Raw genomic sequence first — 17204 nt, 5'->3', positions numbered from 1 at the left:
CACTCCCGTAGCCCGTGAATCATCAACTTGAAGTCGCCATGAGTCAGCGGAGGATCAGCGAGAACTATAGCTAGATTGTGCATATCTGCAAATTTTAAAGTTGCCATCTTATTTGCATCGAAACATACCAAGTAAGAGAAATAGTATTTTAAATAAATTAATGTTAAACTCAATAATTAATTAATAGTTTTTTTTATTTTAAAAAAATATTTTGGTCAAAGTCCAAGTTTGCGGTCAAAAGGGGGTTTACGGCCGTAAACCCTTGGCCGCATGCTAATGGTCATTTGGGGAGTTTACGGCCGCAAACACCTTACAGCCGTAAGCTTCGACCGTAAACTCTGAAACCCATTTTTCGTCGATTTCAGCTTTAAAACTGGGTGAAACACAGAACGAGATGCATATTCCTAGTCGAAAACACAGTACCTTCAAGACTATCTGATTAATTTTGCAAAATTTGATGAAAAAATTTTCGATGAGAGAGAGAGTATAGGAGAGTTTGCGGCCGGAATCAAGAAAGTGATGGGGATTCCGGCTGTAAACCCCTTTATATAACACCTTTTTCATTTACCTGATAACCGCACAGTATAAGGCAGGATCCAGCACAATCCAATATTTTTCAAAAAAAATTTAAAAACAATTCTTTTTGAGGATTAATATTAAAACTAAAATTAAAAATAAAATAAAATAAATTAACTTTGCAAAATTTAAAATTAAAAAAATAATTGTTAAATTTTAACAGTTAATAAAATAAAATTAAATTAAAATTAAAAATAAAATTAAAATTGAATTAAATTAACTCCATCTAAAATATACAACTTAAAGTTTAATTACTGAGAATGAATTTGTGACGCTGGGATCAAAGTTGTTCGACAACCTTATTCCACTTGTCGGTACCCTTATCTTCACACCTTCGTCTGATCGATCGCCAGTATTGTGGTCCACTTAAACACGAAAATTTTGTGACAATATTTGGACAATTTACCAATGACATGATACACACTCATATAGATGATTATAATTTTATTATCATGATTGGCCCTAATTTTTAAATAAAAAATTCTTATGACCATTTAACTAACTACGACCAGGGATATTGTTGTCCACCTAAATTGAGCAGCGAGATCTACAGACAACCTATATGTGTTCATTTTAATTGTATTAGAACGTGTTTCCCGCTTCCTGGCATGCCCCAGCCATCAAGGACTTCCAAAATACTCCTTACACCGGGTGAGCAGACAATTATTAAGATAGAAGATAGATTTAGAATGCATATGTTGTACATCCAGGTCGGATCTCTTCCAATCACACAAAGGATGAAACATATGACTAACTGAAGTTTCAGAGGGATTGAGAAGAGAATGTTGCATATACTGTGTACCAGGTCAGATTATGAGTCACGCAGAGGAGACAGTATATGGCTAACAAATGGAAAGAATTGCATAAATAGAAGATGCAGAGAGATAGAGTTGCATATGTTACAATCCAGGTCAGATCTCTTCCAATCATGCAAAGGAGGTAACATATGACTAACAAACAGAAAGAAAGAAAATAACCTTCTACAGACCTAGTTTATCATAATTCCCCAGTCACCCCATCCAACCGGAATTAAGGACGAAATCCGCACATCGAGGAAAAGTGAATCCACAGTTCTAGATACGGGTTATTTAATGTGACTGATAGATTCCCATGTATATCTCCCTACTCAACCTATCCGAGCGTCGTGATGTCAGGCTAAACGGATCTAACTAGGTCAAAGTTTGTCAAGTCCTTAAATTCATTAGGTTCAACTATCCCTAGTCAAGTCCATTTAAAATTTTTCGTGCCTACCAGCGCATCGAGCACAGAGCGTAGACGATTCAACTTAGGTACGTTACGCAGATTTAGATTGTCCGTTATCACTTGCTAATTTCATTTCCCATCACAACACTTGCAAACATAACTATCAGCAATATATATTTTTTTTAATTTTCTGGATTTTTAATGTTTTTGGATTTTTTTTATTTTTTTTTTATTGTTTTTGGATTTTTTGATTATTTCTCCCCCTAAATTTGTGCATGGGTAAGAATAGAATAAAATAAAAAATAAAATAAAATGCACAAATTTAATCTATCCTTCCAAATAAAACTTTAAAATTTTTGAAGAATTAAGAAAAGAAATAAAATTAAAAAAAAACTTAATCCTCAAAACAAATCATTTTCAGAAAACCCACAAGCACATCAAAACGAGCTTTGTTAAATGGCTTAGTGAACAAATCCGCCAAATTATTAGCAGTAGGGACCTGTTCCAGCCGGATTAGTGAACGCTCATAACAGTCTCTGATAAAATGAATTTTAATGTCGATGTGCTTGGTTTTAGAGTGTTGGACTATATTTTTGGCAATTTGAATGGCGGCCTCATTATCACAGTAAATGGGGGTTTCTAAATAATGCAAACTGTAATCCAACAGATGATGTTGGATCAAGATAATTTGAGAACAGCAGGCCGATGCAGCAACGTATTCCACCTCTGTTGTGGAAGTTAAGACAATGTGTTGCTTCTTGCATTGCCACGAGACTAGTTTGTCACTTAGGTATTGACACCCTCCTGAGGTTGATTTCCTGTCAAGCTCACAGCCTCCATAATTACTGTCAGCAAAAGCATATAGATCAAATTCATAATTCTTCGGATACCAAAGACCCAATTTTGGGCTGCCTTTGATATACCCAAAAATTCTTTTGACAGCAATAAGATGTGAAAGTTTAGGATTAGCCTGATAGCGTGCGCATTGACAAACTGCAAACATGATGTCAGGTCGGCTTGCAGTAAGATACATCAAGGATCCGATCATTGATCGATACTGAGTCTGATCTACGGATTCGCCGTCAGGATCTGGAGTCAGAAGAGGTCTTTCAGCCATTGCTGTTGAAGCAGATTTAGCGTCGTGAAACTCGACCTTCTCAAGAATATCCTCCACATACTTGGCTTGATGTAGCAGGATTCCGGTTGAATTATGTTTAACCTGAAGCCCCAAAAATATGGTCATTTCTCCCAACGAACTCATTTCGAACCGCTTCTTCATTACACCTTCGAATTCTTTGCAGAAGTGCGGACTGGTCGACCCAAAGATAATGTCGTCAACATAGATTTGCACAAGTATCTGATCATTGCCGACATACTTGATATACAAAGTCTGATCAATAGTGCCACGAGAGTAACCATGCTCGAGCAAATGCTTTGTTAGAGTTGCATACCACGCTCGAGGAGCTTGATGTAACCCATGCAATGCCTTGTCCAACTTGTAGACATGATTAGGAAACTTTGAGTCAACGAACCCAGGAGGTTGATCAACGTAGATTTCTTCCTTCACCTTGCCATACAAGAAGGCGGTCTTGACATCCATTTGATAAACGGTAAAGTTCATGTAAGAAGCATATGCTAGGAAGATACGAATAGCCTCCAGGCGAGCAACTGGAGCATAAACTTCGGTGTAATCAAGACCCTCGATTTGTCGAAACCCGCGAACCACCAATCGAGCTTTATTTCTCACAATAACCCCTGAATCGTCCTGCTTATTGCGATAAACCCATCGTGTGTCAAGAGACTTCTTGCCCTTTGGTAACTCAACTAACTTCCAAACACCGTGTTTTTCAAATTGATGCAGTTCCTCATGCATTGCATCTACCCAGCTGGGCTCATTCAGAGCCATTTCAACATTCTTGGGCTCTATTTGAGAGATAAAGCAAGAGTAAAGACAAGTATTAACATCTCCACTCTGACTTCTGGTTTTAACACCATCGCCCAACTGACCAATGATGTTATCGATCGGATGATCGCGTGGAGTCCTTGAAGGTATCTCTTGGCTGATATCATTGAGAGAGACAGGAAGAGTGTGAATGTTGATACCTCCTTCATTTGCTGATTGAGTCGCTTCAGACGGCTCTGCTACAAACTCGTGAGATAAGTTCAGGAAAGAGTAGTTCCATAAAAGTTGAAGAGGCAGCGGAAGCATCATTAGGCATGAACTCTCTTTCTATAGGAGTAAGTGGCGTAGTTTCAGCATCAGGAGTAGCATTGTGGGCTGTAGATTTAGGACTATCATGTTGCATAGATGACTCCCCCTCAGGCATAGCAGAGGACTCCCCCTCAAGAGAAGCAGAGGACTCTCCCTTAGATGATGAAGAGGATGCAGATGGAGGTCTGTAGACAAATTCTACGTCTTCATCTTCGGAAATGTTCTTCAAACCAGAGACAGATCAAGATGATCCACTCGAAGACATATTTATTGATTTGAACAGCGATGTGTAATCAAACAACCAATCCGGACCCACTCTAGCGTCCATCTCATTTTATTCCAACCAACGCACGTCAAAAGACTCCACAATCTGTTTTGTCTTCTTATTGTAGACCCTATAGGCGGTGCGAGCAGCATACCCTACAAATTAACAGTCATCGGCCTTGGCATTAAACTTCGGGTTGGTCTCTAAGTGAAGAAGGGTGCAAGGGTAGCCAAATACACGAAAATGACTGACGGATGGCTTGTGACCATATAAAATCTCATACGGGGTCTTCATCTAAGCTTTGTTTATCAACATGCGATTCTGAGCGTAGCAGGCAGTGTTTATCGCCTCGGTCCAAAAGAAAACTCGCAGTTTTGAATCACACAGCATCGTCCTTGCGGCGTCTTTTAACGTTCTGTTTCTCCTTTCAGCAACACCATTTTTTGAGGTGTGTGAGCAGAACTGTATTGACGCATGATACCCTTTTCTGTGCAAAAATGATTGAGTACAGAATTCTTGAACTCTGTTCTGTTGTCGGTACGAAGCGCCTTCACCCGATTGTTAGTTTGATTCTCAATTAATACAATGAATTTATTAATCAAGTCAGCAACTCCTGCTTTGTTGGATAGAAAGAAAACCCATATAAACCGAGAGAAATCATCAATTACATCCAGACAATAAGAATTTTTGTTAATGCTGAGAATGTTTATTGGACCAAACAAATCCATATGTAGCAATTGAAGCACCTGGCTAATTGAGTTGAGCGACTTGTTTTGGCAGGTGTGGTTTTCAATGATGCTTACCTTGGGCACATGACACACACTTTTTGAACGTGATGAAGTCTTTGACAGGAAAACCACGGACCATCTCATTTTCGCAAGACGATTCAAGTTCTTGGCGTTAGCATGACCAAGTCTTCTGTGCCACAACATTGCAGTTTTTCGGAGATCTTGGAGATAAGGCACGTAACTTGTTCTGGAAGATTGCTATTCATATCAATGATATAGGCATTCCCATCCCTTTTAGATTTTACAAGTATCCACTCTTCTGGAATGACAACGCCTAGCTTGAGAATTATGCATTCCTTATCAGTGAAATGTGTAGAATAACCTCGATCACATAGCTGAGATACACTCAATAAACTATGCTTCAACTTGGGAGAAAAGTTGACATTTTCAAAACTCAACACCCCATTTGTAATAGTTCCTTTTTGCGTGATCTTGCCTCCGTCTCCACCCGCAAAGGAGATATATCCCCCATTAAATGATTGAATGTTGTGCAGTTGGGCAATATCTCCTGTCATATGTCGGGAGCAGCCACTGTCGACGAACCAAGGTCTAACGACATTCCCCCGCAACTGTCCCTGCAAGATGTGCGGGTTTCATTAGCATTGGGTACCCATGTCATAATTTTCCTGGGTGGTCCCGATGCCTTCTCAGATTTATTATCATTTAAAGGTTTTCAGAGGACACGGATGATAATTTGGAAGCTAGTTTGGGCAACCATTGATAATTAGGTTTTCTAATAGTCTCGGGTGATTTTGAAATTGAATGATTATCAGTTTGCTTGAAGCATGTGGGATTTCTACCAGAGTTGGTTGAAGACCACTGCTGCTTCTTGACGAAACCGACCTTGGCTTGGCCATGCTCGGTTTTCGCAAACTGCCTAGGACTTTGTGATGAAAAACCTTTTTATGCTTTTGAAAAACGGCCCGTTTTCTACTCCGATCATCTTTCCAATCATCATTCCGGGAACGATTTCTAGAGGAATTTCTAGTTAAAGACCTTCCTCTGAATTCGTTCTTTCCTCTTGAGGACTCAAAGTGTACAAACATACGATTTTGACAATTTCTAGCAATATGACCACCAGTACCACAATTGAAACAAATCTGTTTGTTATTGTTATAACTTGTACTACATTGATCAGATTTGTTTTCCATACTAACACCCTTGCTTCTCTCACAAGAACAAGAATTATTATTAGGTTGTGAGACAAGTGAGGGTATATTAGATGGAGAAGCTTGTGAGAATGGTGGTGTTTCAATATTTTCATCACAAACATCAAAATTGCCAACCACATTATTTAAAACAGTATCAAACACTTGAAAACCATTCAAAACAGTATTAGAAGAAACAGAAACACCACAAAAAACCATTGTCACTTAAAACATAAGAAAAATTATTGTCTTTATTAGAAACTAAAACTTCAGGTTCAGACTCAGTTTTATTTTCAGAAACAGATCCTTCAACTTCGTGCTTTGACTGATTCAATGCCTGCATCTGATCTTCCCAGTTAAAAGATTGTGCAACCATGGCCTTCTCGTTGTTGACCTGAGCACCACTTCTATTGTTTCCAACCGCAACCATAGTTCTGTCATTACTTAATCTTCTATCTGGCTGTGGATAGTCACGAGCAAAATTCCCCGGCACGTGGCAGTTGAAACATCACAGCTTCCCCTTGCTGAACCCAACCTTCTTATCAGCACTCATTCCCAATTTGTTCTTTCTGGTCTTCTTGGCAAATTGTTTTTCCCTGAAGACTGCCATGGTGATTTGCCATGTGATATCCATCTCTTCGACGTCTTCAAGGTGAATCTAATCGAGATCGGCAAATAACGGTTGGGGTGGAAGATCTCCAGCCACAAGTGCATTCTAGCAGTTGACAAGCCCTGTAGCAAGAGCAAGGTTTTCATCACCCTCCTTTCCTTTTAAAGAAGAAGTTATATTGGAGGAGGCGGAAGCAGCTTGAGCACCCATGAACGATTGATTCTGGGAGAGAGGCACGGCTGATGCAGCAGGAAGAGAAGATACTGATGGAGTGGAGAAGGACTGAACATGAGCTTGCTGAGGAACAAATGATTGACTTGCAGAAGAAAAAGTGAGAGATGAAAGAGCATTGTTAGAGGAGATCCCAAGGTTCGCAGTTGAGTATGAGTTCACATGATTTATCTCTCGCTGCTTGTCATCAATATCACAGGACTTGATGACAGCCATTACTTCAGCAAGAGAAAGCCGACTAAGATTCTTAGTGTTCTTTATGACAGCTACATTCATGTCCCAAGACTTTGGGAGAGCATTTAGCAGCTTCTTGTTTATTTCAGACTTTGTGTAGAAAATTCTGGCTACAGTCATTTCGGTGTTAAGAGAAGTGAGCCGCTGCAGCTGAGCTTCAAGAGTCTCTCCAGGAATGTAGTTAAACATGTTGAAATGTTGTTGCAGCATATCTTGGTGACTCTCCTTCATATCTTCATTCCCTTCATAGACTTTAATTAGGGCTTCCCACAAAGCCTTAGCAGAAGTGTACTCCCTGAAACCTTGAGCAATGTCTGGAGATAGGGCCATGGTCAAGGTGGCCAAAGCCTTTTCTTGCTCTTCAACCTTCTCGAAGTCTTCATCTGTATAATTTTCAACTTTCTTGTCAACCAATTGACCTCCGACAGTAGTGGTTATTCTGACAGGATCTTTTATTATGCTTCTCCAGATTTTAAAGTCTTTCATGTTGATGTACTTTTCAATTCTATACTTCCATTCTGGGAAGCCTTAAGTAGACAGAAGCTAAGGAATTCGGGTGGTTGTGTCCATTCCAAAATCCAGCTCGTGGTGGTGTGTTTGACTTTGAGTATCCATTATTATTATTAAATTAATGTGAACCAGAAATTAAATTATTTAAAATTAAACTAAGTTTCCGGTCAAACACAGTCAAATCACAGTTTGCAGCCGTAAACAAGGTTTACGGTCAAGTCTAAGTTGACGGCCGTAAACTCTGAGTTTACGGTCGTAAATTGTTTACGGTTTTGAGGTTTACGGTTCTAGAATAGGTAGTTTCCGGTTAATGAATACTCCTTATTTACGGCTCGGGAACACACTTTACGGTACACGAACTGCGAGGAGCTTGCGGCCGTAAACTGAGATTGTGGCCGTAAGTTATGGCCGTAAGCTTCGAAAACTTGCAGATTTTGACGAAATGTAAAACCTTTTTCCAGCAATTTCCAACCCCAGTCGCAAACAGATGAGAAACCGGTCCAAAATCGATTGTAGAGTACCTTTGACGCTGGTCTTGCTCTAATACTAATTGTAAGGTCCTAAAACGGATCTTACCAGTGATCAAATAGCAAACACAATCAGTAAAACAATCAAGAACGAGTAGAATAAAGAGCAAACAAGTTTGCACACGCTTTTCTATTAGAATCACGTCTGGTACAACTTGCAGTTACAAGAGCTGAGAATACCGAGGCATCAACAACTACAAAAGACCTAGCAAACCCCTATTTATACAAGACTGGGTCGGCCCTGGGTTTACGGTCGTAAATAGCTTACAGTCGTAAACTCCTTTACAACTGTAAACTCCAAGAACAACATTAATAAATCTATCAAATAACCAAAAGGACCTATTACATATAAAGCCTAGACTAAACCACTAATTAGACCCTTCAAAGACTTGCGGAGAAAGCAATGGCCAAGATTGTGCCACGTCACCCATTTTCGTACAATACACTTCCGAATTCTAAAATCCGTAAGTTTCACATACGAGCTCTGTTTTTGACATTATTTATATCCACGCATAGGTAAAAATAAGATCTACAACTTTCATTTTGACTCCGTCGGCTAGTTCCCGACCGATTTTAAATTTAACAGTATGACGAGATTATAATGTTAAATGTCCGCGTAAAATTCATAACTTCTACATACGGACTCTGTTTTCATCTGTCTTTTTACCGTTGAGTTCCTAGTAATGAGGTCTTCAACTCTCATTTAGGTCGCGTAGGCCAAAAACCGCTCAAACTAAAATTCGAGTTTCGGGTCGTGCACTGTTATGCCAAATCTTAGAAAATTCATAACTTCCTTATACGAAATCAGATTTGAGCGTTCTTTTTATGGACGCTCCCAGTTTAACATATTCTACGACTTTTTTTTAGATTACTAAGGCTAAAAAGTCCTCTATCGTAAATTCACTATTTACGTCTCCCGGTGCCGTGTCGGTTTTGCCGAAAAACTTCGACGGTCATAACTTCTTCATTATAACTCGGATTTCGGCGTTCTTTATATGTACGGAACCCTTGTAACATATACTAAAACTTGGTTAAGATTAATCCTTCTAAATAATCTTCCATCAAAAAATCATTTTTTATGCTTATTGTCTCTAAATTGACTAGCCCGAATTTGCGGGCGTTACAATTATCTCCCCCTTAGGATGATTACGTCCCAGAATCATCAACAAAACAGGACGTGACAATGACTCCATACGTTATCTCTTCATTCTAGGTAATAATCGTAACTTCTATGTTCCTTCGAATGAATATATATATCTCTTGGACTTCTTACTACATACAGTGTTGGATCTTGCACCCGCACTTCATACTATGTTGTAACCTTCGAGTTACAAATTAAATACTTATTGGAGACTCCTTCTTCTTCTTAATGAACTTAAGATAAGTTCTCTAATTACTACAATGGAATGATGTGTCATATTCTAACGACCTAACATCGTGTGATGCAACGTTTAGACTCAGGTATCTTAGAGTCAAATTTCAGAATGGAATATACATTCCTTCTTGTCCTAATCTCATCTTAAAAGGTAGTATTTCTAGCTTCACGATACCTTTACTGATCGTTTTGAATATCTTTTATTTCAATCTTCCGTCTTAAGTCAGATGCTACATCGAACTTGGTTCTCTAAACCACATAACATACTCAACATAGTCGGACTCAATTTGATATGACCACTAGGGTAGGAATAACAATCATCTTCTTAGTCATTACTGAAACAATGGTAACGACATACTTGAATAAAACGGAATCAATTACTAGCTTCTTGGTCACCTTTTGACTTTCCCTGATCCAAGCGTGAGTCTTGTGCTTCCGGTAATATAGGCCTCTACTACCTTTCACACCTACTCATACTCGTCCCAAGTATTGTCTTGCAGTTCTCCAAGTCATTATCACAAAAACAATTTTAACACATACAAATGTGTCCAAACAATCATATAATTTTCCCTAGACTCTACTAGGATTTCTTCCATACGTATCTTCAATCATCAATTCTGCTTCAATTTGGTTGGTGATGGAAGTGTCAGAAGATGGAATAACTTCATGGATTATACCAAAAATCTTTCTTTCTGCTAATCGAAAGTGTAATTCTCTTGTACTAGACGTATTATTTATTAGACGCATTCTAAAGGCAAGATATCACTCTTACGATCTCTTATGATAGGTACTATTCAGTATCGTAAGCCTTCTCATTTCCTCCATTTACTGAGTTCACTACGAGTCTTCACTATGATATTTTGCACACCAAAGCAGTCGTTTGGTGTATCGGGACGAGAATAAAGATAGAGGAAGGTTTAGACGCGTATTCCTCCTTATTACCTCAAAAAAATATATGTTAGTTCTAATATCATAATTAAACGTTTAGAAATCTGAACACATAAAGTTTTCCAGATCCGGTCGGCAATAGACGATAGATCCAATCATATAATGCATATCATAAATCATTTAGCACATAAAAGCATGTTAGGCATTTTCCCTAAATAAGCTAGTGCTTGTGTCTATTCAAGTGTATTACATAAATTTATTAGAGACACTCCTCACAATCATCGCTTAGCATTCTAAGTTTCAGTCTTGAAATAAATCCTTATTCCTAGTTCGCTTAAACTAATGCTCTGATACCAACTATGACATCCCCATTTTCACGGCCATAAAAGACCGATTTTGTTTATGCTTTATAAAAATCAGAGTACCTCTTTTAATAAAAATGTTACAGAATTTGTTCCCAGTAAAACATGATAAATACGTTATCAAAGCATTTCCGAATAAAAGTATTTTTATTCATTTTAAAACATTTGGGATGTCATCGTCAATACAGAAACATAAGCATAAACAGAACTTACATTCATTATCACTAGTGATTTATATCTCTTTAATCTCTTATTGTAATCTGACTTCATATCAACACATGTGATAAAAATAAACTGAGTGGGTAACCTGGTGAGTACATAGGGTTTTCAACCTACAATAATATAATTATTATGTTTAAACATCAAACAATCAACCCAATTACTCATCCCCATTATCTTCCGTACTCTTAAGGGTCTACCCTAAGAGTCATCTATCCTACATTCGTTCATTTCGAAGTCCCTTGATTCCAGGGTTTATAAGACATGCACTAATTCTATAGATGTCAATGCACTAAATCCATAGCTGCTAAAGTTAATTTATCAGGTACTAAATCCATAGCTACCAGTATAGGTAGTAAGTCCATAGCTACCAATGTTTATCTAACAGACACTAAGTCCATAACTACCAGGTACTAAGTCCATAACTACCAACACCTAACAGGTACTAATTCCATGGTAATGTCTATGTTATTTAATAAAATATTTCAAATCATTTTGAGGTCATGTTTTTAAACATGTGTCTTCTCCAACTAATTCTCTATTGACTTGGTTTTAGGTGCCTATGATTGAAGCATATTTGCGAGCAAACAAGAGGTTTTGTAGATTAAAAGGTTTTGTTGATTATAATGAGGTTATGATAATATGTTATTAAATTTCTTATCTCTCTGACATTCGTGTTTTTTATTGTTTACTTAAATTTGACATTGTTATTAATGTAATTAATATAATTAATGAGAGCATTTATATATTCTAACCCTTACTTGTTGATCAAAGTTGTTCAAAATGTATTTGTCATGTTAAACATCATATAATTTTTTTTTGAATTTATCATTGAAACAAATGTTTGTGTATTAAAATAAAGTAATTTAATGTTTAATATTTGTGTAAAAACTGTTTGTGTATTAAAATAAAATAATTTAATTAAATTAGAAAATAAAAAAAATTAAAAGAAAGTTGAAATGTTAGAAAATCACTCCCTATAAAATTATAAAATGCTAAATTTAAGTGTTAAACTGAAAAAAATAAAATGGCAATAAAAAAGCTAACATGAAAATATATTAAAAGTGGTAGGGCTCCCTTTTAGGCTTTATAGCAAACATAATGGTGAATGTTTTATACGTTATTGTTTAATAACTAAAATAGTATGACTTTTAACACACGTCCACTAGTTCGTCATGACTCTTCACCACGTGGACTTCATTTAGCTGCCATGCTTGTGAAACAGATCCTGAACACATTTGAGTCTGCGGAGAGCCTCAATTATGGTGATCCGTCGATCCGGAGAATTGTTGGTGCAAGAAACCGCAACCTCGATGACCGTTTTGAGGCAGTCAAGTTGTATCTTCAGGCTCCTGGTTCGACCATCCGAGCATAACTCATCCTTTTGGTGAAGCATTTCAGGATCCAACACTTGATCCAAATCAGCCGGAAAAGCAGACTGCACCCAAGTTTTCAAACTCAAACCACCGACAAAGCTCTCATCTGTTGGGCTCTTTCCGGTGAAAATCTCCATCAGCATTATACCGTAACTGTACACATCTCCTTTGGTCGATGGTTTTGCTCCCATTCCATACTCTGCAATCAAAAATACAATCATTCATTCATGTCCAACCGTAGAAGATGAGATTAGTACCGAATAGTGAACTCACCTGGAGGTATGTAACCCATGGATCCTTTAAGAACATGGGAAGAGCTAAAAGATTTATCTTTATCAACCAACATGCTAGCAAGCCCGAAATCTCCGATTTTTGCAGTCAAATCTTCATCGAGCAGAACGTTGCTTGGCTTTAGATCACAGTGCACCACCGGAGCCACCACACATTCATGGTGAAGATAACTCAATCCACTCGCTACATCAATTGCCACCTTTAATCTCTCTAGAAAACCCATTTTGTTGCGGATCCAGTACTCTAAACTCCGATTCTTCACGAACTCATAGACCAACGCAAGAAAATCCATATTCTTGTGATCCAAACTGGAGCAGGAAGTAATCAGCTTGAGAAGATTCCGGTGCCTGAGATGTCGCAGCGCTGCACATTCAGCTAAGAAGCTAGGCAATGATCCTGTGGTTTCCATGTCAAGAACCTTCACAGCGATTTCCATTGCTCTTCCTTCGAGGTTGAGACACCCTTTGTAGACAGACCCGAAACTCCCGCGTCCAATCAGGTTGTCCTCATTGAAGTTCCCTGTTGCAGAACGTAGCTGTTCATATGTCACCATTTTATGTTGTCCCTTGAAGGAATCAGAACTGTCCATGATCATAACATTGTTTCTACGGAAGTAGAAAAACAAAGCGATTGATAGAATCAATATAGCTACTAGTGAAGAGATTACGACAACTGAGATCACAACTGCTTTGTGGGTGTCACTATCACCTTTTGTGCATTTGGAATCATAACATAGCTTTTGATTGCCTTCGAGATGAACGCTTGTGAGATTTGAGAAAACTCCATTACTAGGAACTTTCCCTTCCAAGTTGTTGAAAGAAAGGTTTAGAAACCGGAGGGCCATCAAGTTTTGAAGCTCGACAGGGATAGAACCGGAGAGCTGATTGGAAGAGAGGTCGAGTGTTTCCAAACCTTTTATTTCACCTAAACTATTTGGAATATTTCCTGAGAGAGAATTCTTTGAAAGGATCAGCTGCTCCAAGCTCTTACAATTCTGGATCGACTCTGGAATGTTACCCGATAAATTATTGTTGGAGAGATCAATTGTCACCACTCTTCCGAGACTCTGGATTTGTCGAGGCAAAGAGCCTGTTAATGAGTTGCTAGAAAGATTGAGGATGGTGGTTAAACTTGGGAGATCAAGAACTTCACCTGGAATACTCCCATTAAACTTATTCATCGACAAATCCATGGAAATTAACTTTTCGAAATTCCTAAAACTGATAGGTAACCTTCCTTCCAATTCATTACTTGAAAAATCAATTTCACTTAAATTCCGAAGATTACCCAATGAATTTGGGATATTCGAAGACAATCTATTTTTTCCTAGAACAAGCACTTGTAAGTTCTCCAATTGGCCTATCTCCGACGGGATTTCACCAGATATCGAGTTGTAGCTTATGTTTATCAAACCTAAGCCTTTTAGTTGCCCAATCGAAGGTGGGATTCTACCTGATATCCTGTTCGAACCCATGTACAAGATTCTAAGTGTTTTGGAAAGATTGCCTATGGACTCCGGAATAACACCATCAAAATGGTTTCCATCAATAGCTAGGAAATCAAGCTTTGTACTGTTTACAAAAGAATTCAAGAAACCAAGACCCTGACCTTGTTCACTAACGATATTATTGTACCCGATATTATACATTTCTAGCTCAGGGAGGTTCCCTAATCCCGGTGGCACAGTCCCATGCAACTTGTTATGCGCCATTCGGATGATTCTTATGTTCGTGAGGTTGTGCAACGAACCCGGAATAGTGCCTGTGAATCTGTTGATGCAAAAGTTGAAAACCAAAAGCTTTGGGAGTGTTTCCCCGACGTTGTAAGGTATGTCACCCCACAAATCGTTAGAAGCCAAAGCTATAGACTCAAGCGAAGACATGTTGTAAATGGATGGAGGAACTGTGCCTGTGAGATTATTGATGGTGAGATCAAGATTCTTTAGATTCGGAATACGAGACAAGTCGCTAGGAATTGGGCCACTAAGTGTATTGGTTCCCAAGTTTAAAGTGGAGAGTGAAGAAAGGTTAGCGATGGAGGGTGGAATAGAACCAGAAAGATGGTTTTTTGCCAAGTTGAGAGTTTGAAGATTAACGAGGCGTGTGAGGTCTTCGGGGATCGAACCCGAAAGTTGGTTTTGCATGAAGTCGATAACCCTGAGCTGGATGCATTGGCTTATGTTTGCTGGGATGTTGCCTTCGATGTTGTTGGTGCTGATGTTGAGGATTCGAAGGCGAAAAAGGTTGGTGAAGGTTTCAGGAATTTTTCCAACAAATCGGTTGTTTTGGAGTTGAAGTGATGTGAGGTTGGATAGGTTTCCGATGTGGGGGCTAAGTGGACCAGGTATCTGAAGACCGGAGAGGTCAAGAGCAACCACTCTTCGGCCACCTTCACCACATGACACTCGTGTCCAGTTGCATGGGGAGGAGTTTGGATCCCACGTAGCTAAAGCATCTGGGGGTTGGGTGCTTGTTTGAGATTTGATGGAGATCAAGGCTTGTTTATCTGTGTCGATACTTAAATTTACAGAAGCTACATATGGATTTGGTATGACATAAGAAGAGAAAACAAAGAAGATGATAATATGGATCAAGGAAAGGCGGCTTATTGAATTCATGATGCTCTGGGAGTAACGATAAGGTTGATGGTTGGGTATTGGTGTCGACTTTATGGGTATTTATAGAGATTTGATGGATACATCTCTACTTATGTCATTTTCAAATGTTCGTCGACTCATTTGTAGTTGTTGGCAACTATAACTTGTAACCTACGCCGAGGCTAAGCTTGGTCAAACATTATATAATTTGTATACGAGTTCATTTTTTCAATGTATCTTTATCAATATCGTTTACATATTAGTTTTCATTTTTTCTATTTGACTAGTACAGATGGAAATCGTTTGTTTTTTTGTAGCTGTTTTTTTTTTTTTTTTTTGTGTGTGTAAATTGTGTTCGCATCTTGGTCGTGCAGACCATATATAGACAATAAGCTTCTTAGACTATTTTTTTTAAGACTGCAGGCATAAAAAAGTATGTACGTCCTCTTCTTGGCGCAGACCAAAGTATTCAAAACTTTTCACACATCTTTTAGCCTCTCTCTCTCTCTCTCTCTCTCTCTCTCTCTCTATATATATATATATATATATATATATATATATATATATATATATATATATATATATATATATGTTTTTTAACTTACATTTATTCCAATTTTATCTATAATAAACAATTTGAAAAAAAAATGTTACAATATTTAAAAAAAAATGTTCAACAATACAATCATGACATGTGTAACAAATTTATAAATAAAGATTTAATTATAATAATGGTTTTTGGAGTTGTTTATATAAATATAAAAAATAAAAAAAAAAACTTAATATTGTCATATATTTTTTGTGCCAAATTTTTAATACATTATTAAATGCAGTATAACTCATTTCTCAGTATACTTTGTACTAATAAGATGTATCTGTACGTGTAGTATGTTGGTATGTTGTAATGATATGTTAGATTGGTAGATCTGTTATGATATCACACCCTTGGCTGGCAGCGGAATCATCGAGTTGTGCGACGTTAGGACATTGGATCATAGATATTTAACATACATTGAATAGTAGAAAACAATATAAAATATAAATATCACTTCTATTATGGATAAAAATAGTACATCATAACATACTTCTAAAATACTAGAAATTCTAATACAAAAGGTGTCATGACAGGCAGGGATAACTATAACGATAATAACTATTCGGTAGCTTCGTCCATCAAACATTGCTTCCGGAAGTGCAATCTTTCATCTCTTGTTTCCCAGGAATACATGTGGTTTTGAAAATGTCAACGTAACGCTGGTGAGTTCCCAAGTTTTTAAACTTTGATACGTAACTTTGTTAAATTGTAAAAGTACTTTGATAATAGTATCCTATTATTCATAGGTACTCAGACTTTCGTAATTTTCGATTATCCTACATACTTATTAATGCATCCTTGTTTTAGGAGTATACTTTAGGGAAAGGGGTGTTCTTAAGAGCAGACGAACCGAGAGTGGACTCAATGTCGATTAGTTGGATATAGTCTACTCTTTTCTTATATAGTTATATTCATATGATGTAATTAGTGTTTCACTATTTCCTTATATATATACATATATATATATATATATATATATATATATATATATATATATATATATATATATGTCCATCTGGCACATATCACAATAATGTCCGCTTTATCTCACGACACGAAAACTTCCCAGGGGGTCAACTATCCCTGAATTGCTCTCTCCCGAGCACGCTTAACTATAGAGTTCTTATGGGATCTACTTCCATTATAGTTTTAGAACGCGTTGTGACATGGAAGTTATCCACATCCGTTTTAAGGAAAT

At 37.6% G+C, this 17204-nt stretch overlaps 1 protein-coding gene across 1 annotated transcript; it reads right to left on the bottom strand.

Annotated features, from left to right (window-relative positions):
- Positions 1-12176: 12176 nt before the first annotated feature.
- On the bottom strand, positions 12177-15572 carry LOC111890701 (probable LRR receptor-like serine/threonine-protein kinase At3g47570). Its single transcript, XM_023886785.3, has 2 exons — positions 12798-15572; positions 12177-12723 (listed from the first exon to the last, which is right to left on the bottom strand). The coding sequence occupies exons 1-2, from the start codon at positions 15430-15432 to the stop codon at positions 12350-12352; spliced, it is 3009 nt and encodes a 1002-aa protein (XP_023742553.1). The 5' UTR covers positions 15433-15572; the 3' UTR covers positions 12177-12349.
- Between the last annotated feature and the right edge of the window lie 1632 nt (positions 15573-17204).

Source organism: Lactuca sativa, chromosome 4 (assembly GCF_002870075.4).
Source record: "Lactuca sativa cultivar Salinas chromosome 4, Lsat_Salinas_v11, whole genome shotgun sequence".
Lineage (NCBI taxonomy): Eukaryota > Viridiplantae > Streptophyta > Magnoliopsida > Asterales > Asteraceae > Lactuca > Lactuca sativa.
Note: the sequence above shows the minus strand (reverse complement) of the source record. Positions and strands in the feature narration are given on the sequence as shown.

Coding starts and splice junctions, on each gene's coding strand:
- LOC111890701 (XM_023886785.3), bottom strand. CDS start 15,432: ATGAATTCAATAAGCCGCCTTTCCTTGATCCATATTATCATCTTCTTT. Junction 12,724..12,797: donor CATGGGTTACATACCTCCAG/GTGAGTTCACTA, acceptor TTTTGATTGCAG/AGTATGGAATGGGAGCAAAA.